The sequence below is a fragment of the Pagrus pagrus genome (genome assembly GCF_965226575.1).
Source record: "Pagrus pagrus genome assembly, chromosome: 11".
In the NCBI taxonomy this organism is placed as follows: Eukaryota; Metazoa; Chordata; class Actinopteri; order Spariformes; family Sparidae; genus Pagrus; species Pagrus pagrus.
This window is the reverse complement of record NC_140195.1, coordinates 27,959,459-27,984,666: the sequence shown is the minus strand read 5'-3', so window position 1 is coordinate 27,984,666 and position 25,208 is coordinate 27,959,459. Positions and strand designations below refer to the sequence as shown.

Below are 25,208 nucleotides of genomic sequence, written 5' to 3'. Positions count from 1 at the left end.
GTTAGATATCATTTCACCTCAGAAAACACAGTGTGGTGGTTCTGTGGTATATGTGAATCCATACAAGACATTGCAATCCTGGAATTGATGTTGATGTCTAGATTAGGTTTCTGTTCTTTTTTCAGTAGGCTCAGTCAAATTTGCATTCACTTGGAGTGCACAGGTACTATAAGAAAATCTGAATTTCTCTTATTGTCTCATAAATGAGAGAAATTAAGGGTGAGGTGATAATACACTTGTATAATTATACCTATACATAGAAACAGAGAAAAGAAGAAACACTTAACATATGTAACATGTGGAACTAAAGCAAACAAACTAAGCAGTTAAACAAACCCAAGAAATTGAGGATATAGCATAACAGAGCATAACAGAATATGTATTTGCCCTAACCCTAACCCTTATTAACAGTAGATTTGATATCATTGGGCAGAATTCCAGAGTGCTACTGACCTATTGTATATGATGGTAAGTTTACAAATGTTCATTTTTTGGAGCCGAAAGAATTACAGTATGTGAGCAGAAGCTGCACCTCTAGTGCTGTAACCGTGCTCAGAGGCCATGTGTATCTGATGAGCCAGGCTGGACGGGTAATTGGTACTAATGACATCCCGCAGTCACATTAAAATGACTTAAGACAATTTCTGTTCGACCATCAGCCATGCCAGATGTGTATAATTAACATTCATTCTGTATGAACAACTGGGTGCCAAATGATCTGCATTATTTTGAGCAACCTGCTGCTTTTCAGATTGGATTTTGATGTTGATGACCAGATTACAGGGCAGTGTTGTAGTGAAACAGAACCCAGAGAATGAATAACTGATTTGATCATTGTGGCAGTGATGGAAGCAGAACACTTTCTAGTCATACTGGTTCCTCTCTGCATTTTTATGACTTTTGTGAGCTATCAGTCGTTACACCCAGAGGTTTTATTGTGTTTTGTTCCCTATCATTGTTGCCCATTGCTAATTTTAGTTGAGGGTTGTTGGCCAACATGTCATGAACACAATGGACTTTGTCTTGGAAAATAAAAAAAATAACTTGTTGCACTCGACCCACTTGTATTTGTCTCTCCCTCACTCACTTAAAGCAAGAGTCAAAGCTTGCTTGGATATTTTGGTATCTTACAAAGTGGTGTCATCTGCATACATTTCTATGTTTTTCTAACACTAGCCAACATTCATGTTGCTAACATTAGCTAGCTAAGCTAGCATTAGGGTGGTACAGTATTCTGGAAGCATACTGTATATTTCAACTATTTCTACATTTTTTAACTAACAAACTGGCAACAACTAAGACTCTTGATGCTGATGAATCACAGATACCATGTGATATCAACAGCATTAAACTGGCTGACAAACCTTGTTAGAAGCTGGAACCAGCTGTCAGAATTCTTACAGAGATACAAAAACAAAACAATCATTTTGGACCTGACAAAGTTTATAAAATTATTAGTGCTCCTGATTTGATTTGTCTACATAAAAATGTTATCAGTATGACCTGTAAACCAAATTATGATTTCAAGTAAATTAAAAAAAATGTGTTCAAAATGTGTTTGAAGGCTAATATTTCACTCTTTCAACATTAAGTGTTTGACATTTTTGGGAAAGCCATTGATTTGCTTTCTGTCCAAGAGTTAGATGAAAAGATTGACTCAGAGCAGTTGCCAGGCAACCAGCGGAGAAGTTTCTGTGCCCAGCCAGAAATAGTCTTTCACACAACCCCCATCAAATGGCAACTTGTCGTTTTTGAACTTCATTTTTGTACATATTAAACAAACAAGAAAGAAAGTGTTAATTAGTCAGCTTTAGAGGTATTTTTATTTACTTCTGGACAGAGCCTGGCTAGCCATTTCCCCCTGTTTTCAGTCTTTGTGCGAAGCTAAGCTAACTGGCTACTGCCTGCAGCCACATACAATATATTAAGTGGAAAGTTTAGGAGTGAAGAAAGAGTCATATCAAGTGTCAAAGAAACATATGGCTCTGAACCTTTGATTCTGAGCGCACAGCAGCTAAACCTTTGGAAGTCTCACCTTACCTGGGATTTTAGTGTCGTTTTTATGGCTGCTCCCAACTGTGAATAAAAATCTTAATGACTGTAAATAAAAAAGCGTCTGTTGTAACTCAATGCACTGCATGGCTTCACCTTTGCACCTGACAGCCGGGGGAGTGGTGGCTCTGAAGCACTGTTGACTAGAATGGTGCGTTGGGCAGCAATATGTGTCAGTATAGTTATTAGACAAGCATAAAGTCCTAGTCTCTAAAAAAGAGGGGGAAAAAATAAACATCATCCAATACAGTGATCCAAAGATGTTTGCTCCCAAAACTGAACAAATATAACTATTTTGCCGATTAGCATGCTAATTCATCTGGTTGTGTATGGAATGATGCCTGGGAAGTACATGGGTCAGAGAGGGAGGGCTAATCCAAAGTACACCCACATGGACACAATGCACATACAGAAGATACACACATTGGAGATAATCACATTATCACATTGCACACAGAGTTATGAGCGATGTGCAAACAGAATAGTACGACATACATGCTGTTTATATTATAACTGGATATCCAGGTCAATATTTCGCTCTCTCTTTGTGTCTGTGTCTTTCTCTCAGTTATGCAGTGTGAGTGTAATGCCTGTTAGCTGGTTGTAACTTGAGAAGTTTACTGTAGCTTGTAAATTCATGCTGCTGCTTCATTTGCCTCGGAACAGTGGATGCCTGCAACTCCCTTTGATTTAAATTCTGTTACCACTCATCAGCAGACTTACTGTCACATGTTCAACTCATCAGGCTTCATACTGCTTTAAAATTCCTCTGCATGTGCGTGTATACGATTTGAATCAAGGAGTTTTGCTGTAGTGTCATGGTTGGTAATCAGTACACGAGTGCAGCTGAAAAGAGGCTGTCAGCAAGTCAAGGATGATGAAAAGATCTAAAAGATGCATATCAGCACACAGCACTTGAGAACAAATATACAGTTCTTCCTTTATTATGTGAGTGAATTATTGCATGAATGAATGAAGGCATGTTGCATGTTCGTGAGGGAATGTGGGATGTATATTAAAGTAAAACCACCCTTCTGCTGCTGCAAAGTCAGATAAGAAATCTAAATCTGTCCAAAGACAAATCTCCTCAGTCCATGAAGCCCTTCTTACTACTGCAGTTATGTATCAATTAACAGCAGGTAAATCAGAAATGGACCCTGGCCAGAATTTAGTCCTTTCATCCACAAGGACAATCTCATATACATACAGTAGGAACAGCAGATATATTATTGTACAGGAAGCGTTAGCCCAAGGCTTGTAGAACACAAAAAAAAACCCCCAAAGAACTTCCCTGCATACTCTCCTAGGTACTGTATTTAGGGACGCATCTAAGAGTAGTTTGAGTGAAAGTGTGAAGAGCTTGTAGCAAGAAAGTGCAGAAGGATTCAACCAACAGCAATAAATAACAAGAATTGTTTGCCACATGTCACAGTTAAGTACCTGGTCCTGTAGAGGAGGAGAGAGCAAAAGCATCCATTTACATTTTATACTATTTTTTACCACATGTTTAGTATGTTATGGTGTATCTGGTTGAATGTGTTTCATTCAGATACAGCTGAAAACAGTCAATGCTAGCAGCCTGTGCTTTCAAGCTAACTGCAACACTTGCATGGCAACATGCTCACAATGAAACTGTTCAACTCAATCAGCAGAATAAATGTTAGCTAAAAACGTTTGTGCAAAGCCACAGACAAGATGAAATGTTATGAACGTTTGTTTATGTTTCAACTTAACATTTGTTTAGGTTAAATTTTCTATTCCTCTCTTGTCACAACGCTGTGCTTATGCTCTACTTAGGTGAAGGCACAAAAAACACCTGGTAAGGGTGAGGAATTCATCATTGTTTGTCTTAAAATAACCGTTTTGGTCTCCATCAATGATACTGTTTTGGCTGGAAATGTCCACAGGTCTTCTTAAAAATATCTGGCGGTGTGACTTGAACTGGGGTAGGCCATTTTGCTGCCTTGTTGGCAACCACCATTCCTTGCATTCCCTGATGTGAAAGGTGGCTAATAAGCATATAATGTGAATGTGATATGCCACATTTTGTACAAAGTCAACCTTGGACGTATCTGTGGTTTGCAAAAAATGTTAACTGCTAACACTGTCTCTGGGCGACTGGGCTACCATGTTAACCTACTGATGTTTAGCAACTATAATATTATCTATCTAATGAGGATTCATCCTCTTGGGACCATGGATCAAATTTCATGGGAATCAATCCAATAGTTGTTGAGATATTTCACTCTAGACCAGGGCTGTTTGTTCATACTATTTTATTTTTTGGTGAGGTAAAAATTAACCCTGCAAGAGTGTCTCTGGGCTCAACTGCCAGCGGGCTGCTATTCTGCTGCTCCGCCACCTGGCTTGTCTCTACCTAACAGGCCCAGAGACACTGCAGCTGCGACAGCCAAAGTGTGTGGTGTCTACTGGGGCAACTAGGGCTCACAATCCGCTGTATGACTGTTTGTCTTTTCAAACCAACCGCAGGAAAAAGCACAACCCATTAACACCAAACAACCACTGAACATACAGTTGGGAAATAATAACGTGTCAGTTACGCTGACAGAGATTTGGCAGTTGACTGGACCAGAGGGAGGGAGACTGGTGGTCTCACAGTCCAAAAGGATTCTAAAAAGTTGTGCATTATGAAGTAACACTACTAGACAGGGCACAGAGCATGTTTTGAGCAAAGGTAAATCCAAGCCGAAGGCACAGGAAATATATATATAGATACTTTAATATTAATGTTTTTTTCCCCTTTCTGTCGCTTACTGGTGGTAAGTGTCAAAGAACATCCACCTGAATGCCAGGAGGACCAGATATTCTGAACAGAAGGTTTTTTTTTATCTGTCAGTGGTTTTAATATTTTGACATTATTTGGCTGATCGGTATGCTGTACATACTGCATATTTCTGTTTTTTCGTTATTGCCTCTGTATACTGAACATTTATGTTGTAATCGACAGACCTTTTAGCTTCTTTCTCTCATACCTCTCTGACTCAAATGCTTCCCACTCAATTCGACTCTTTGTCTCGCTACTGCTATCGATCTCCATGCCACCCTGCCTACTCCAGTTGACCCTCTTCCACTTTCTTCTCTCCCTCCTACACATTTTCCTCCCTTCCCTGTATTACTTTTGCACAGAATTCTCTGTCATTGTCTCATATTGTCATTCTGGATTCTTCCCCATCTGTTTTTTGTAATCTCATCTTGTTACTCGTCCGGCCATTTCTCCTTCCTTCCTCTTTCTGTCCTTTTTTTACCCTCAAAGTTCTTCTCAAATTGCCTAGTTCCAGCCTCAGCCTCTCCCCTGCTTTTCCCATCATTCACATTGTTACCGCCCGCTATGTGCTCCCTCTCTCACCACTTTGCTGCACCCTTGTAGTTGTATTTTACAAGGTTAAGTTATGATTTTATGGAAGTAAACAACTTGTAGGCATCCTAAGGGAGCACCCTGCTGCTGTACTCTGCTCTCAGTCCAAAATTAAATGTGGTTCCAGTGCTGGTCTGCACGCCTGCCAGACTTTGATATAAATGCCAAGAAAACTTTGTGACAGGCGCAGGATATTAAAAAGCAATAAAAAGCAACAAGAAGTGAATAGCAAAGGCAAACAATGGCACACATATTTTTTTATTTGCCAGTACTTGGCTTTATCCATTTACATGCTGATATTCCTGACAATGTATTTCATTTATAAGATGGTAGATGCAGATGCCTCATCTTTGTGATAATCCAGATGTAATCTGGAGGAAGTATCTTTAAACACGGCTGCGTGTAACAGCTAAATCAAGTAATCCAGCTGGTCATTAAAGCATCATTTTCCCAGTAGATTTTAAAGCAACAAAATATAACTTCCTGGAGAAAGGTAGTTGATTGTAGAGTCTCATCCCCAGGTAGTCCCTAACTACTGACACGTAGGGTTGGCGGTCGGTTGACGTTTGACCCGAGCTGCCAACCCAAAGCGTTGAAAGCATCAAATGAGATTCAACAATCAACTACTTTTCTCCAGGGAGTTACATTGTGTTGCTTTAATGGATATTTAATGTCTGTGGACAGTCCCAATGTGTTTAAATGTAAATGTAAATGTGTTTTGTTCTGAATTTGTACGTTCTCCTGTACCTCCAGGTGGTCGTCAGGGAAAGATGCCAGTGACGGCGCTGGAGGCTTTTGACCTGGAGATGAAGAGCTGGACACGCTACCCCTGCATCCCGAGCCGGAGGGCCTTTTCCTGCTGCGCCACAAATGATCGAAGCTTCTTCAGCCTTGGGGGCCTCCAACAACCAGGGCCACATAACTTCTACTCCAGACCTCACTTTGTCAGCACCATGGAGGAGTATGATCTAGATCAAGGTAAGTGGTGACAAACCCAACTGAATTACTTTTAAGGCAGGGCTTGAGGGCTGACTGCCCAGCTGGAGTACTGGGAGCATTCCTGATGGGCCAGGAAACAAGTTGGGCTGATGCAATGAAAACAACATTTACACATAGACACACACACATGCACACACACACACACACACACACACACACACACACACACACACACACACACACACACACACATATACAGGGTTGAGCATTAGTGATTGGGCCAGTGTAGCTACTGGCCCAATGGATTGGTACTGACTGTCTCTCTCTCCCAGCCAACAATCACTGGGTTACTTCCCATGGCTCCACCAATCTCTTTACCGTTTGTGTAGAAATAACATCATGTCAACACTGACAAAGCTAGTAGTTGTACTTAGCGCAAGAACTGCTGGAGTGGGTGGTAGGCAAAAGACAACGCACAAAATCTAATCGAAAGTACTACCACCTAATGTTTCCCAAGTCCCTCTAGGCAAGTCTTGCCACTCGGCAAAATGCTTTAAGTGGTTTGTATCCTCTCTAATAATGTCTCCGGTGTTTCCAAATGGCATAATGTTTGCTCCAGTGTCACAAAGACAATTGTATTTCTGTTTTCCTGAGAGTAGCAGCTAGGAAGGACACAGGAAAAAACATGAGTTTATTTATTCATTTAATCTGTAATGGAGATGTAAAGGCAACGTGGATGACCAGTAGGCATCATTTTCCCAGTAGATTTTGTGCCCGATGGCAGACAGGTAGTGAACCAACCTAAACGCTAATAGTCATAGTCATTATTCTATTGACATTACACTGCGCAATCAACATTGACTTCATAATGTCAAAGAACTTGTCTACAGCCAGATGAAAGTATTTGGTTATTTCTTCACATGACACACAAAATTACCATAGATTCTGAGCAGTACACATGTTTTATATATCATTCTATATATAATGACAGTTCATTTAAGTTATTACATTTTATTTTACAGCATAACTTAATTCCTATAAAGTGTGGCTGGTCCATGATTATTGTCCAAGACTATTTTGCTATTCTCAGTCTGTCCCTGCTGGACTGGTGGGAATGACGTATAGAATTTAAAGGTGCTATAAGTCACAATTTAGGACCATTTAGAGAAAAATTCCTATGTAGAGATTTAATTAATACTGTGTGTACAGGGTTGATGTCTAGTTTTGACCATGCTACAGAGGTACATGAGTGTAATGTCTGATTAGAGTTGACTAAAAGAGATTAAACTGTGCCCATACTGGGAGTTGAACCCGGGCCACCTGGGGGAAAGCCAGTCTGGGTTCAACTCTCAGTATGAGAACAGCTTCATCTCTTTCAGTCAACATTCATTCATTACTGTGGTACTTCCATAGCAAGGTTTAAACCCTGTACAAACCTCTAAATGCTGCAAAATTTCTTCGTAATTGCTGCCAAAATGTTACATAAAGCACCCTCAAGACAATACAAAGGCACAAAATGCACTACTAAAGCTCATAAGGTTCAGGCCATAAGGCAAAAGTCAAAAAACAAACAAAGAACAGGTCAGAAGCTGATGTGAAAAGTACTTTTCTATCATATTTTTCAACCTCAGGGTCAGGCGGTAACACTTTGAGATCTAAACATTGGACAAATATAGTGTAAAAGTGCACGACCCATTATTCTTTTGTAATTTAATTTTAGGGAATTTGAAGTAAAGTCTGTCCTAGTTTGATACATTTGGATACACAAGACCAGAGAAGCCGTCTTGTATGCCGCCCAAAAGAACTGGTGGGGTTTCTCACAATGCACGTAATGCCACCCTGGAGCACTTTGAACTGAGGGAGAACATGATCTGTTCTGTTCTCATAATCCGACCCAAATATAGTAAGATTATGCATCAGTTGAGTCAGATCGTATCAAAGCTGATGGTGAGGAAGATAGAGAAAGTCCTTCCCTGCACCAGAAACAAATGGATGCTCCCATGGGGCTTTTTTCTGACAAGTTATTGCTCACTTTTAATGCTGCTGCATTAAACATAACTAAACAAATGCATTTCTGCAACATAGGTAATAACTTGTGTGCTGATTTAGATAAAGTGTACAAATCAGTGATTTTAACTTAACTACTCATACATTTTTTTTTCATTTTACTACACTGTGAAGGATTAAAACCCAAAACAAAATATATAATTACCTTGAGAATAGGATGATTTCAGATTTGATAAGCTTTAATAAGTCCTTGGTATTATTTTGTATTTTTGTGCTAGCATCATAACATCTGCTCCAAATCCTATTTTAAGCACCATCAAAACTGAGTGTGATTCAGTCATATATTCATGTAATTATGCCTGATATTAACAAGAATGGCACATCTGATATTCCAGATGGGTCCCAGCAGCTCGGAAACAGTGTTAGAGCTCTGGATTGTAAGTCATTTTTAGGGGATTAGCATGGTTTAACTTTTATGTAACTCAGCATAAGTGGGCTGTTGGCTAAAGGGTGAATTAACACTGAGGCCCTACTGGGATGATGGAGGGTTAAACAATGGCATGAGGCTAGGCATGACTTACAGTAATAGGTCAGCAACAGAGGCTACTCCCTGACATTGGAATCGGCTCTAGTTCACCCAGATCTTCCACGTTGTGTGGCCCATAGAGCGGGCGCACTAGAGAGGAGGGTAACTTTAATAGAGATACAATGATTCTTCCTACTTTCCAAATTTTGCTGGACCTAATGGCTCAAATTCTGATAGTCAAACGAGTCATTTCACTGGGGTTGTGACGCTCAAAAAAATGTATCGAACGTTTTACAGATTACGCTTCTTTCACAATGTTAGTTTCTGGGGAAAAGTATTTTTGGGCCGCAGTGCATCACACGACGATGTAAATACACAGTTTGGCCACTACAAAAGTTGGCTTCAAAGCCTGCCGCTGTTCATGGGGTTTGGGCACATTTGCCAAAAAAGTTTTCCCGCTTCCGGGTTTACTTCTTGGTTATGCGGCCCACTTTCTACTATCAAAAATTCAGATAGAAAGGGTCATAATTGATCTTGTTTGCAGTTTGAGTTGTCCTGTCAACAGTGTTACAGACATCTCTTTAATGATGGTGATGGGGAATATTTTTCACTGCAATACTGTGAGTTGCTACTGGCCAAAATTGGACGCAAGACAGAGCTGTGCCACCATATCCAGGTCTGTAAGACATTCATTGTCTGTTCTCATGTTTTTAGAGTATTATTTTTATCTACTTACCGTGCATCATAGTGCTACGATTTACCAAAATTCACTGCACCATCTGACATGCCTTAAAATAATATAATACAGTCTGACACAGACTGCAGCCAAGACTTTATTTGGACCCATCTTGTACAGTGACAGAGTACATGCAATGTAAAACTTGTAGGATCAGACAGTCTGTATAAGCACCCTAACACACCCATGTCAGGGCTACCACATCAAATGTGACAATAATTTATAGTGCTGAGGGAGATTCTGACACTAATGCTAACAGTGTTTGTTGTTATTGGCTGGGTTTACAAGAGCTACTGCTACGCTAAACTGCAGGCCATTATCGTAAGAGCAGAAACTATTTCTGTCCTGCCCATTGACAGGTGATGCTTTGGTTGAAGACGCAGAGAAGGGCACGTGGTAAGACAATCTCAGTGAGAGGCTCAGGAATGATTGCGCTGCTGGAGCTACTGTTCCTGTACTGCCTTTGTCAAGATTTCAAAAGATTAATTTACAAGATATTGAGTATTAAAGGTGGTGACAAGGTGAGCGTGATGTGGATACAAAGACTCAGACTCACTGTCATAAGTGGATGAATCAATGCAGCAGCAGGTGCAGACTCTGCAGGTATGTTAACACTGCAGGTATGTTGATTATCAGATATGTTGATGGATTATCATAGAAATTAATTCTGTTTCCCGTTGAACTCTCTGGGACACATACGTTCCGCTGCTGTGGATATCAGTATCACAATATGATTCATCTCACAATAATAATGAATTCCTGTTGGGAAAGTGTAATGATGCTCTTATTTTATGGCTTTTATCATCACTCGATGATTTAAATCCTATTCTGGGCCGTTAATTTTTATGAGCAGAGTGAGAAGTTCAGAGCCACTCTTGAGTCTCACCTGGAGTTTGAATGTTGATGTTATGATAAACTTGCCATGTTCATACGTGAAAAGGAACTGATAATGTAAATGTAGAACTGGCCTACACACGTTCTGATGTGTGGGCACGCAGCGGAATACTGTATGTGAGTGCACACTTCAAGTTGAGTGTGAAGTATGCATGATGGATGAATGGAAAACATTTCCATTTGCTGAACAGGGGCTGTCTACTTTGACATACATTTTTCATCTAATGTAGCGTCATAGACTCAGTCTTTTCAGTCCCCGGAGCCTAAATGCTGTTAGATTCAGTACGGCGATGCCTGAAAATATCCTCCCTGAAACTAAGATGATTCATTATATATCTTATAGATACAGTAGATAGTTCGATGACTGTTGCTCAAAGCTCTGTGCAGTGAGTCGTGATTTGATTCAGCTTGAGTGACAAGCATTGCAACAAGAGTTGCAGAGAGAAAAGAAAACTGAAGAGCAAGCTAATCACTCTAGCTAAGATTCATAGTGTTTTGGACAAGTAATCCGTTTGATGAGCAATCAAATTTCTAAGCTTCCTCACCAGGGCTGTACAGCTGAAGATTGTTTTGAGCACTTTATTTACTGATTTCACATTCTGGGCTTTACTTAACTCACGGGACATGGTGTGAAGTGCAGTGGAGTGAAGCTGTGTCCAGGGCCTGGCGGCACACCCTTGGTTATTTGTAGCCAGAGGCAAATAACCAAATGCACCTGCATATGAGGTAGGATCAGAAAGAACATTTTCATACATTATAGTGCGCATGTAAGAGGTTGTGACAATCACACACAGCTCTCCCCTTGACAGTTAGAGGATCCCGTGGTCATTTTTTGAAACAAGGAACTTAAGCAACCCTTGGATCCATCCCTTTATAAGGACCTGCCACCATTGTCACTATACTGTAGTTAATGTGGTCTATTCTGGGCTGAGACCCATCCTCTATGGAAATCTGTTCAGTAGATTTTGTGTAATCATGCTGATAAACCAACCAAACAACCAACTAACTAACTAAAAAAAGCATTTACTTTATATGCCGACAGAGTCTTTGTATATACTTGAAAGGGTCCCCAATAAGTAACAAATACGCCCCCCCCCCCCCCCACACACACACACACAGACACCAGACAGAAATAACTGATGATTAGATATTCTACAAATGATGATTTAGCTGCTCACTGTTGGATGAATGGATTAAGCCACAAAAAGATATTATTAGGCGGCTGCTTCATGTCTTCAAATATGCAAGTTTTTTGTGTGTTTGTGTGTGAGAGAGACTAAGCAAACGCCTACGTGCATTTGTGGAGGGACTTGGAGACGGGTGGTGAAGAATGGGAGGTGTCTCCATGTGTGCAGATGTCAGGATTATGTGGTTGCTCATTCGAGAAAATATCCCCCCCTCTGAGTGTTCGCCACCGTGTGCAGCATTTACGTGTAAAATCAAGCGAGTCTAACCTTCTTCCATCTATATTAACAATGCATCCTTTCACTCCCCCCTGTGCCTGTCAGCTTGCGATATAACGTTCGATTTATCCTCCTGCTTCTGTGAATCCTTCCAGTCAGGTTTAATGTGTTTGGCTTTGAGGGATAATGGCCTTTTTCTCAACTATCAGGCCTCATTCACGCCTCGCCTTTGAGAGGCAGCCCAGACTTGAAAGTAGAGTGAAAGCACCATTGCCTCTGTGTGATTTAGGTGTGGATGCAGCACTGTTGTAATAGAAGTAACGATAATGATACTAACTGAACTATTTGTTATTTGTATTGCACTTTGATAACACAAAGTGTATTATGTGCTTCACAGGACTTAAACATTCTACAAGTGGTAACAAAACAGTCTCAGTTTAATACAGAGTTTAATCACAAACAAGGCCGTGCAACAAGCTGGAAACACAATATTAACAGAACTTATAAAGTTGTTATGGCAAATGGGTCAACAAACATTTGCCTATTTATGCAGTCAGGAGACACAAAGCAAGATTAGCATTCATTTGGAGTCACGTGTGTCTCCTTCCAAAGAACGTTGAATAATGATGGTACTCTTATGACTGTTTCGATCTACACCTGAGAAAAATATGTGACTCATTATGCCTTCGCCACACTACAAGACTGTCCCTGGCGCACACCAAGCTAGTCACTAATTTCATCTGCTGCCATCTCGTGCTGGGCAGGTAGCACTCACTGGGTTTACAATACTAAGATGTCCTCTAGATAAAGGAAGGTACTGAACACTTTCCTCACGTAGTACATGTGTCACACACATTCAACAGTATGTGTTAATGCATGTACCTATGTATTAAGTATTTCACATGTGGAAAGTGGGAGTGTTGACATTTCATATGCGTTTGCGTATAGGCAGCAGAGCTTGAATCGAGCCTTGTGTGGATTTTCATATACCTACTTGTATGTGTGTGTGTGTATGTGTGTTTCTGTGTGTGCTTAGTTTCCCTGCTTAACAGTTGTCGCTCAGGATTGAGTGTTTTTCTCCATCTATTTCCTCCTCTTTCTCTTTCTACTCCTCTGAGTGTGTCTTGCCGGTGTCCGTGGGGGTGCGGAGGGTGGTGGGGTGTTAGCGGGCTCGGCGCCGGCGCTGTGATTGACGCGCAGAGATTATACATCACAAGAGCGGAGACACAAGCGAGCGTACCGTGGCGCTTCCCACCAAAGCAACAACAATAACAGCAACAGCAACATATTCATATGTAGTGTCCACCTGAGGCTTCAGACGCGAAACACAGCGGCTGCCAGTGAGACTACAGAGTCACAGAGCAGATAGGATGAGAGAACGAAAATGAGGAATGAAAAAGACAGAAGACACGAGAGGAAAACACTGCAAGTACATTTTGATTGGTGCGGCAAGTTTAATTTAGTGGCACAACAATCATATGTGTGAATGTTGAACAGAGCTGCTGTGTGATTATGCTCTTTAATAGAGGTTATAACCCTCTGGGCCTCTTGCTAATACTGAGCAGGCCCATTACCTGTTCATTTTTGTACAGTCTGCGAGATGTTTTAATCATGGTGATTTGCATTTTAATGTTCTCTACATCAGCATCCGTGGCTGGTGAGAGGCAAAGCGACATGCAGGGTTAATGGTTGTTCTGGTGTTGACTGTGAGTCATTGCTGTGTGGAAGAGACAGTATCGTCTACTAACAGAAGGCACACAGCTGAAGAACTGGGGGCAGATCATTCTTGTATGCAAGTTTAATTTACAACACAGCAGCTTTTGAAGTTGGGTCGTCACACCTGTAAACATTAACTGTGTTAACTGGTTAGCAATCACAGGCTAACTCTGATGCTGCTCTCTTCATTCACTTTTGGTTTTTAATACCTCTTTCTTAGAGTTGCACAGCATTATGGGTACATTTGATGCCAACAAAACAAGACTGCAACAAATTCTCACTACTCCTGTGACTACTAGTATCATACATGTCTTTTGGGTTAATGATAACAGCTGTAACATATCATTAGGCCAAAGATGATTACTAGCAATTAAAAGAGTGTTTTCTAAAGTTCTGTCCATCAACAGGAGTCTAAAGCTACATGTTGGGTGTGTTCTTAAATACAATATGATGCTCTGCACTAACATGACAGCGTGGCACACACTTTCTACATGAATTAACGAACGGGTCAACTATATGCAAGAAAAACTTTGCTATCATTATGTATTCCAATAGAAATGTAGCGCCTCTTCTGTAAGAACTTTGCAACTGTGAGGATGACTGTTAGAGAAGATGAGACATACTACTGTAGCAATGTGCCTTCAAGTGTAACAGAAATAGAAATAAAGCATTTAACTAATTGTACAATAAATATAGGCATTAATAAATGAGTTTACAAATTAAAGTATGAATCTATTAATAAATAGACTAAATTACAAAGTAATTCTTTATTTGATATTTTAATGGGCAATAAAAAGAGCATTTATAAATAGAATTTACAATATACAATGAAATACTCATCCATCAGTGAATAGTCCAAATTAAAAAGGGATTTACAAAAACAACATTTAACAGTCAATAAGTACATCATTTAAAAATACAGTAATGATTTCATGAATAAATAATGGAATTTAAAAATCTATTTGAGAATGCAGTTTAAAAAGACAAATGAATAGCTGGATTACACATCGAATAAAAAACACAGGTTTTAACCAGGCATTTAAAAGGACAATTTCCATTTCTATCTGCATTTACATTTACCCGCTGCTTTTCCTTTTCCTATTAGCTATTCAATTTGCTTAGCCATTTAGCCTTTCTGTGACAGCAATGCAAATTAGCCGATGTAACAAGTGCTCTGATTGCTTATTGTCATCCGCAGATGTATGTCATGCCTGGATGTGCATTTGAAGCGAGCGCACTAGAGACTTTCGCTGACCGAGCCGTAATCGTGTGGTTCTTCTAGACTTTCCAAATGTTAGTGGACCGAATGGCTCCAGTTATGACAGTCAAATGAGTTATTTCGCCGGGGCTGTTAAGCTCAAAAAAGTATTTTTTGGCCACAGTGCATCATGTGACAATGTCATTACACTGTTAATGCCAAATCCCTTTTTAATTTGAAGTAATAATTGATTAATTAATATTTCATAAATAAATAAAGTCTATCTCTAATTCCTCTTTTTATTACCCATCAAATTATCAAATTACTTGTAATTTAGTCTATTTATTAAAATAAATTAATTTCTAAACTAATTTATTAATGCCTATATTTATTGTACCATCACTTAAATGCTTTATTACTATTTCCATGACATTGTGGTCCTCCATATGAAAATACGTTTCAGAGACGCAGACTACTAGCTAACAATTAGCTTAACGTTACACACACGGACAGCCCACTCTTTTCTATATATTTCTGCTATATCACATTTAGCTATTCCTGCCATTTTAACTGTTCATGATACTGACTTGGCGCTCGGCTCCTCCAAGAGTGTGGTCTACCGAATGGTAGATTTCAGCACTCCAAATTTACGAACGGTCCAGTGTGCTCTGACACTCGGAGTGACTACAAACGCACCCTTTAATACTCTGGTTTTTTCATGGGAAGAAGGAGATTTTATATTCCAGATTTGTCTGGAAAGACATAACCTGCTTCATAATGGTCTGATTTTGGTATCAATAGTTTTCAGTATTAAAGGATAACTACCGTTTTTTACAACCTGGACCTTATTTCTGGCAAAATATATGGTCATGTACTCACCCAGATAACTTTGGTGTCATTCGGCGTCGTTCGGACGAAATTAGATCCAGTGTAGCGGCGATATATCCATATAATGGGAGAGACGGGGCATCGACACACAGCCTCTATATAACGCATTATCTGCCACGAAACTAGTTCATTTCATCAATATTTTGTTATGAAATGCTAGCGCTATTAGCCTCTGAGTCCGGGCTCGTCTATTGTCAACATCCGGGGTCTGTAGGCTGATCTACTACCTCTGACCTGGACCTTTACCTGTAGCTGCTACCGCTAGTTTGACCCCGGATGTTGATAACGGACGAGCCCGGACTCAGAGGGGAATAGCGCTAGCATTTCATAACAAAATATTGATGAAATGAACTAGTTTCGTGGCAGATAATGCGTTATATAGAGGCTGTGTGTCGCTGCCCCGTCTCTCCCATTATATGGATATATCGGCGCTACACTGGATCTAATTTCGTCCGAACGACGCCGAATGACACCAAAGTTATCTGGGTGAGTAAATGATCATATATTTTGCCAGAAATAAGGTCCAGGTTGTAGAAAACGGTAGTTATCCTTTAAACAGCATTCATCAAGTTTTAGGTCAGATATGTTCAATCATACTCATATTACCTCTTACTCTTCACTCTTAACTGGTCATTCAAGCTAACATTAGCTTAGTCAGTTAATGGTTAAGTTAGCTACACAATTACTGTTTGCATATATTTCTAGAAACCTGTTGATCTAAAGTGACAAATTGCAAGGCTGGTTGGTGAACTACTGTATCCCACGAGTTAAGGGCTCCAACGCTAGCCCTCCTGGAGCATACCAGTGCAACTCACAAATAGCTCTCCAAGCTAACTAATTAGCTTATCAACTTGACCGCTAACTGGTAGATAAGTTTTCAGTATATCTCAGTATGTCTTATATCTGTTTGCAAAAACATTCCTCTTTTGAGCACTTTATGTCAACTCAGCAGGGCTCTGTAAAAGTGGTGATGCGACACAGCTTATAAGCTACGATAGCTTTCTCCATCTGGGTTTTGAACTAAATGGCAAACACAGAAATTGACTTGATGCATGGTGTATTGTTAGGAGAGTTTGTTCATTTACTGACAAGAGCTCAAGGTATACTTACCAGCAGAATATACTGCAGTATGTAGGCTACTGTTTACCATTTCCACCTACACCTCCCTTCAACTCTGCTCTATGGACAGTGATATGGTGTGTTTCTGTGTGTTTCTGTGTGTGTATGTCCACTTATGATGGGGGATGTTAAAGGTGTACAGTATAAGGCCTATATGGGGCTGTATGCTTGAATACAAGTGACAGTGGTTGAAAACATGTGAGCCATGCTGATATACACAGTATTTTTAGACTGGCAATGAAAGATAGATAAAACACCATCCTCATGCATACTGATTCCCATTTCACTCCAGCCTCTGTAGGCTACAGGGGCTGGAGTGAAATCAGATGCTACAGTGTGTATGATGAAAAGAGACTGGGAACATAGTATGGCAGCCTCTGTTATGTTGGAAGTCTGACGGTGCCATCCAGGATTCACATTGTGTTCTCATCCTTCAGCATATTTTCTTTTCTCTGAAGTATATATTCATTTTGTGAATCGACCCAGTGCTTTTAACTAAAAGCTCAACTCCTCAAGGTCAAGAATATTAGCATGGTAACACAGTGTATTCACTCAGCTAAATAACAGGCGAGAGCTGCTGCTCACCGACAGACGTCATCGTTGCCTTCCAGGCGTCTTGTGTCTGGGTGCTCTGTGCGCGGAGTCAAATGTGTTGCATTAGAGCTGCTTTATAGATAACCTGTTGGTCAAATAGATATTTCCAGTAAGTTAAACACTAATTACTTTGACGTGCATGAAAAACAAGAATAAACTTCAACATCACACAGACACAACGTGTGCTTGTACTGTGTATGCAAAAACCAACAAATAAAACAGTAGAAATATAAATCTGATCTGGTGATGTATCTTTTTCATTTTGAAAGTCTTTTCATGTCATTTAAAATATTTTTCTTTGCTTTTGGTGGAGTGTCCAACCTGTTTAGAGAGGAGGCAAGGAGGAAGGTGGAAAGCTGGTGGTGGAGCATTAATGATTTTGGATCGCTGCGACACGCCTCTACCACTCAGGGCAGGCTGTGAGTGCCAGACTCAACTCTTTCTGGGTACCAGTAGCAGTAGTGTATGCTTCCAACACCTCCCAGCAGTGAGTCAGCGTCCAAGCCTGACTTTTCTCACTGTGCTCACTGTGAGGCCAGGCTGATGACCAAACATGTGCATTACATACTTTAGCCTGGAAAAAGTCTTCATCTAGACTAATGCTGCTCCATTCCTTCATTGCTCTGCACCATGGCTGAAAACTCCTTGATCATGGAGTGCTACTTCTCACTGTCACAACACAACTTCATGTCTACAGTGTTAACATGACATGGTCAGAAGCTGATCCATCTGATCTGTCTACACATACCAGAAATAAAATGTAAAACACTAGGAAAAGGTTTTGCATATTGGGACACTTTATCAGCTATTATCTCTATAGGAGTTCTATAGTATTCTCTATGTATTGTACTGTACAGATATCTGTACTTTTTTCAATATTTTGCAAGATCTTTGCTTTATTTTTATTCTAATTATTTGAATTAACTTGCCTCTTAGCTCCATGGATTCAGACAGGACATGATGTTCTATAAAAACACATATTAATTCCACTTCAATAAGAAGGTGTAAGTGCTTTTCTTGTACCAGTTTTAATATAACCTGTCCAATTAACCTGCACCTCAGATCACTGTTCTTTATCGAGAACCTTGAAAACATCCCACTGTCCAGTGGCAGCATCAGTAATGTGTCCCTTATGATATATATCAGTGGGACATTACTGTGGCACACTGGAAAAATTGGCTTGATGCAGAATGTTGTCTTTAAAAATCCTCATTGCTCTTCTGTGTAGTTGTTCATATGATTTCCCCAGACAGACATCGTTGTTCTTTAACACAGTGCTCAACACTCTTTACGGCCATAAAGGTGAGCAGGTATGTCATGAAGTTGTTGTAGCTGCCATATGAATCAAAACAAAATGTACAGGTGAATTAACTAGCCCCCTCTGGACTGTAATTCTAACACAGCAATCAAAGCTACTGACTAAACACACTTAACAGGCAGCAGTAATGCTGATGGAAGCCCAGTTCCTCACTCTCTTGCCTGGCGTACAGGATTTGCTTCACTGCAGTGAAGAGGGCCTGCCCGTCAGCCATATGGATGTTGTGGTCCTTTTTCCACAGTCATTTCCACACAGCCTGCAGCAGATGAAGGCTCCACGGAACAATTTTGGCTTCTGGAAAGGCCCTATGGATGACTGCCCACGCTGCTCGGCTGTCATCTGTAGTCTGTGATAAATATTTGAGGACCTGGTTTTCCTCAGCCTGAGAAGGCATCTTCAGGTGGAAGGGACAATCCCTGAGAGATCACATTTTCACCTCCTGACTGGGTGATTGTAAGACCAAGGGGAGGGCCACCTACACAGCTGTGCGTCAACAGCAGAGAGACCAAGGGAGTGTTATCGGTCCATGAAGGCTCCCCTCTATGTTTGAGGCCAGCATGGGCCCTCTTCATCACAGGTGAGCATGTTGCCACAATGATCTGCCGACCATCCGCTGTGTGGCTCAGTCTGACTGCTGTACGATGCAATCTGCCTCTCCTGAGCATCTAACATTCACATTCAGTCTGAGCTGATACTCTGCACTGAATACCTGATGCTGAAGTCTGTGAAAAATATGACACATCATCGATATAAAAATAAATAAATAACATATTCAGATAATATGGCTGACTTTCATCATGGCGTTATGACATGTTTGGCAGTCAGCCCTGATCTGTACATAACTCATATTTGTGCATTGTATAATATAACTGTGCAACTTGTTGAGTACCCGCTCAACATAAATACTTACAAACTGCAGGCCAGGACCAGTGGAGCAGTCTGCTGAGGTAGATGTAGTCATGCTCATATTGGACCTGCAGACCATCTCTTTTCCATCAAAATGCTTCAAGTGGTTGGTCTCCTCTCTTATAATGTGTCTAGCTTTAGATCATATTGCTGTTTTAGCAACACCTTTATTTTTTTAACTTGAGCACAAAATTAAGTTATTTGTCCATAAATATTTTGGCAGTGTTCCTAATTAACATTGTCAGGAAATGACTCAGAACAATATGAAATAGAATGAAACTGACCTCAGCACTGTATGCTTTGAAGGAGCTGACCAGTGCGGTGAAAGTGACCTGCAGGGGGTGGGACTCCTTCACCAGCAGCGATGACAGCTTATCCATCATCCTGCTCTCTCCCACCTCCTGCACTGGGTCAAGAGGGCATCCCAGGATGGAGCTGGCCTTCTTGATAAGTTTATCAGTTCTCCTCCTGCCTGCTGCTGAGATGCTGCTGCTCCAGCAGACTACTCCATAGAAAATGGCTGATGCCACCACAGAGTCATAGAAAGTAAAACACTATTTTATTCTTAACATTATATCCTGTTAATTCGATAGTACTGAAGGTGCAGTTTTTCAGATTGATAAAGCACTAGTTAATAACATATAATAATTGTGTATTTTCTTCACATCAAGGGCGATACATTTATACTGATTCATATTCAAATCAATCAGTGTTCGTGCATCACACAGCCTACTATTGAGGCCAGTCCACATGAAGGCAGCCCACCTCAGGGACTGAGATCTAACCAGGGAATCAGTCCCTTGTATGTGATGTGGTTCATTTATGTGCGAGTAAATACAGCCAGACCTTAAATATAATCTGAATATAACGTGATATCCTGTCATAGAAGTGACTAAGCAGCTTACTGTATCAGCCTCAGGAGATGCTTGGGATACGAAGAACTGTGGGACTGCTGGTTTTTGTCTGTCCTGACACTGCGGGAAAGCCAAGCATTTGAATCATCCCACTCATGTCTGTATTTCTGCATCTGTTTTTGTTTGAGTGGTGCATGAGGCGGAGTACCAGGGGCAGCCCGATGTGATATAACATCCCCGGGGCAGCCGCAGACATGTCCCCACTGGCTTCCTGTGAGAAGACCGGCCGCCGCGAGGCCCACACTCTCTCGCCCTATTACTGACAATCTCTCATTCCTCATGCCTAATACTAACCAACCAAACCAACGACCCCTATGAGTAGGTGGTGTACTAGCTGTAAGAGACTGAATGTGGGTGGCATGATGCTGCGTTCAAGGCAACTTGGGACGGGGTGGCAACCCTAGTTGTAAGCTGGCAAGCAACAGCACGCAGGGTGTGTCTGTTTGAATTCAGGTCAACCAGTCAGTGAACTCTGCACTCACCAGAGACTCCGGTTCTCTCTCGCTCCAGTATTAAAAATATTTGACAGAATAATGGCAATGAATTAAAGATTTATTGCACTGTATTACAGTTGTGACTAATCCTTCTTCCTGCCCTCTATTCACTGTCATTGCTCTATCCCGCTTTTATCTGTCTTCTTAATTTATTAGTTTTCTTTCTCACCACATCTCCACTATCGCTCCCAGTATGGCCTTTTGCCTGTGTGGCAATTTTAAGGGGAATGAAGCTCATTCTTTTATTGTCGCAGCCCACTAACGAAGATGAAAAAGTCACTGTTGAGGGCAGTGATACAGTAATTCAAATTTCATCTGTAATTTAAATGATGACATTTTTACAAGGACATGAATAATGAAAGGAAAGCATGTTCTCACTGGAGCAAAGCAAATCAAAGCTAGTGCACTACACTTCTTAGTGATACACTTTTATAATTAGCATGGTGTTCCTACTTTTCTGTCCCATAACCAGGGACTACTGGAGTACTGCACATCCTTCACTTTCAGGTGATATCATGTCCCCGCAGTCGAGGAGGCTGCAGTATCAGCACCACAGTTCTGGGACATTAGTTTTTTGCGACTGTGCCACCTACAGTACCTAATTGGACGACCGACATATTATTTAATTAGATTTAGCAAGAACGTTAAAAATAACTATCATCTTACTGATTTAAATAACAAATTGGTTAAAAGGTTTATATTAGCTAACAGAAGTGTGAGTAATGTGAGCTCACTGTAATAGTTAATCTTAATCATCTGTTAGCTTAGCGTGCTGCAAAGAAAGTTGTACATAGCATTATTTTGTTGATTGTTAATTAAAACCAAAGCGCGATTCTGTTTAGCCCAGCTATGTGTCTTATAATAACTAATTGTTGACTTAATGATCATTACAAATCATTCCAGCCAGCAAAATAATTACATTTCAAAATGTGATAAATGTTTGTGTTTGATCTGTCTGTCAGCTCCATCAGATCAGCAGAAGGCTGCTGTCCTCAGTACAATGCTTGTTCCATACTCATTGTTTTACCAATTGAATCAAGTTTGAATAATCTTATTATTTAAACTGTGTTGACTCTTTACCCAACATAATCTGTTACTTGTCATCAGCCACTTGCATCATTTTTACATTGTTTTGTAACACTTGTGTTGTCCTTTAGGTCAGTTTGTTTATTCCGTTTATTCAGTCATGAAAACAAAGAGAGTTTGTTTATTTAGTTTGTTTAGGCAGGGAAAAAAATGAATCAATGAAGATCTTTCTCTTCTGAATAAACTTTTTTCCCCAAAACTTCAGAGTGCACCTTTAAAGACTTGGACAGAAAGTAGTGCTTGGGTCCCAGAACTGCAGTCCTGCAAAGGCAGCGTCTGCTACTGCAGGCACATGCCACTGGTGTTAGGAGCCTGCTAACTGACAAGTGAAACACTAAACTCTGTATTCTCACCCTTTACTTGAAGTGGTGATTGGTTTTTGTTGAAGTCGCTGTGTTGTGTCTTTCTTCCGCTCTACATCTCATCATTTCACCCGCATCACAATGTAATCATCGCCTGACAGCGCTCCACTGTTTTCCCCAGCATAAAGATATTCTGTCCATGTCTCTGCCAGCTGAACCAGGTCACTGGGTTGATTTGATATTTCTATCTGTCTCCTTTCTTGGTCACGCAGGGTTGTTCAGCTGAAACCTATGTAAAAGTTAATATGGATTTTAGAGTTCACACAGACTGTAAAGCCTTAACCCCACCAGCCTGAAAACGTACTTCCCAGAAATGGCGTGCCAATCATGCGCAGCCCTCCTTGGAGGGTTGGGATGCAGAGCTTTGATCTGCCAAAAGATATCTTGTAGTGGAAATGTTACGTCAACCCAATCTTTAAGATCTATTTTTTTCACTCCGCCTTCTTTTCTCCCATCCTTCCCTCCTTCCTCTGGTTTCACCTGATGGTCGGCACAGATTATGTTAAAGGTAAAGTGAAGCTTTAACAGATTCAATTTTGAAAGCCTGAACAATCTTGATCTGAGCTTCACTGGTCAGATTTCAGATATTTATGATGACAAATCACATTTTGAAGTTACACTGAAAAGTTAGAACACATAACAGTGCAAAGATTTCCGTTCTGTTGCCCGAGTCGGATCCATTAGGTGTGTGATTGGGTGAATTTGATGAGATCGGCCATCGAAAAATCCTCCAGTATCTCCCCAGCCGCTTCCTTTCAGCTTTTTGCCCTTTCATCTTGTCCATTGAGGCAGTCCACCTCCTCTCACTTTCACCCCCTCATCCAGCCCCGCCGGCCTCTCACTTTTTAAATGTCTCCGCTTTTTGTCGCTTTCTGTCTCATTGAACTCTTTTTGCAATTTCTTCTCCCCTCTCCTCCTCTGTGGCCTTGCTCTTGTCACACATATTTCACACTCTCGTCACTTTGGTGGACATCTACTCAGGACCAGAGGCACTGACCAGAATATTCTCCTGGACTCGAGCTCTGGAAACAAACATGCAAACAAAAACAGTTTTACATAAAAGCACAATTATAGTAATAAGTGAAGAAGGAATCAGAAAGTTATACTACACTAATAGAACAATTCCTTATTTACTGTATAGCAAGATAAATACATTAAATCCAAAACAGAAACAATTATTTCACCCACAGTGATAACTGAACCTCGTAACTGAGTCTGCTCCCTGTGTCGACGCTGATTAACAAACAATTATGCTGTAATGATCTCAGCTAACATTGGTGCCTGTTGATTAGGAGTTCAGTTTGTGAACTATCAAAGACAAACAGCCAGTCGGAAGCTGGCGGCTCTCTTTTCTTCTGTTTACCTCACCTTCTCTCGCTTTCTAACTCTTTCAATCACTTTCCCTCTCTCAGCTGATGCTGATAATGAGTTTCATTACTAAAAGTGGCCTTCCAGTGCTTGTTCAGAGGATTGTAGCCGGAGTGAAATGCAGCAGATCATCGCGGTGATTCTGCTTTCCTCCTACACGTTTTACCCACCATGCAGCATGGCAGCAAAGGTGTGACGCTGCAGACATGGCAGTATGCAAATATGGACTTAATGGTAATTATATTCATGCATATTTAACCCATCCTCTAACTGACGGGTGCTGCAAACAACTGTAATTATGTTAAGTATGAAGGTGTTTCACTGCAGGCTAGGCGTTGCATGACTGTTGTCTAAGCATGTGATTAAAAGAGCAGCTTCCTGTTCAGACTATTAGTGGTGGGGACATGCTGTCACAAGAAGCCTATAAATAGACCCCAGGGAGCGCTTGTGATGGTGTGTGTTTGTGGTCGTGTGTGTGCATTTGCTTGTGTTAACAAGATGATCCCAGTCGTGGCAACAACAACAAAAAAAAAGCCATTATTTCACTGAAAGGATGACAGAAAAGCTTCCTCGTCGGTCATTACAGTGTAGATTCCCAGCTGTGGTCAGATGTGTCTGAGGAGGAGATGAGTAAGGCAGGATGGAGAGAGGAAGGAGAAAATAAAAATACATTCATTATGCAGTGCCATATGTTATTCCAAGTGGCCTGAACCCGAAGCAGGTCTCCCCATAAGCCATGCACAGAACGTGGCTCTTGTGCCGGCTGCTCCTTAACTGCTTCTGTAACCCCTGAATCCATCTTATGATGAATAGTTTGTTCATGTGATGCAACAAATAAATACTGGGTGCGGTGTAAGGCTCGTTAGCTTCTGGATAAGCGCTGGAATGCTTATGATGGGTATTGTTATTCAGAGATCACTGTGTGGCCTCACCATCTAATCAAGCACATGAATAGTCGAGGAATCGTGTGGGGATGTGAACTCAGGTCAACGGCAGGCAAACGACAACAACAACAGCAGAAGGTTTTGAAGAGGAAATAAAAGAGCTCGTCACCTCTGTGGCTTTTTCTGCATTGATCTCAAAATGAATGCATAACCTGCTTCATGGGCGTCCCTGCCATTATACGAGAAAATGACTAATCTGACACCCTCACACTGTCACCACAAAAAGCCCTCAACAAAGAGAGTATTCCTGTTAGGGGGGAAACATGACGGGAACGAGGAAAGGAAGATGGGAAATGAGACTGAAACAGTGGGAGAGAAGAAACAAGTGAACAAAACAAAAAGGGACAAAGGCTGGGGGGAACTCCAGC

At 40.9% G+C, this 25,208-nt stretch overlaps 1 protein-coding gene across 1 annotated transcript in view; it reads left to right on the top strand.

The window, feature by feature from the left end:
- Positions 1–25,208, top strand: part of klhdc8b (kelch domain containing 8B) — a 198,537-nt gene that overhangs the window by 137,419 nt on the left and 35,910 nt on the right. Inside the window, exon 5 of the mRNA XM_084367737.1 lies at positions 6,182–6,406. Within this exon, the coding sequence (XP_084223863.1) occupies positions 6,182–6,406 (225 nt within the window). The remainder of the gene's footprint in view (positions 1–6,181; positions 6,407–25,208) is intronic.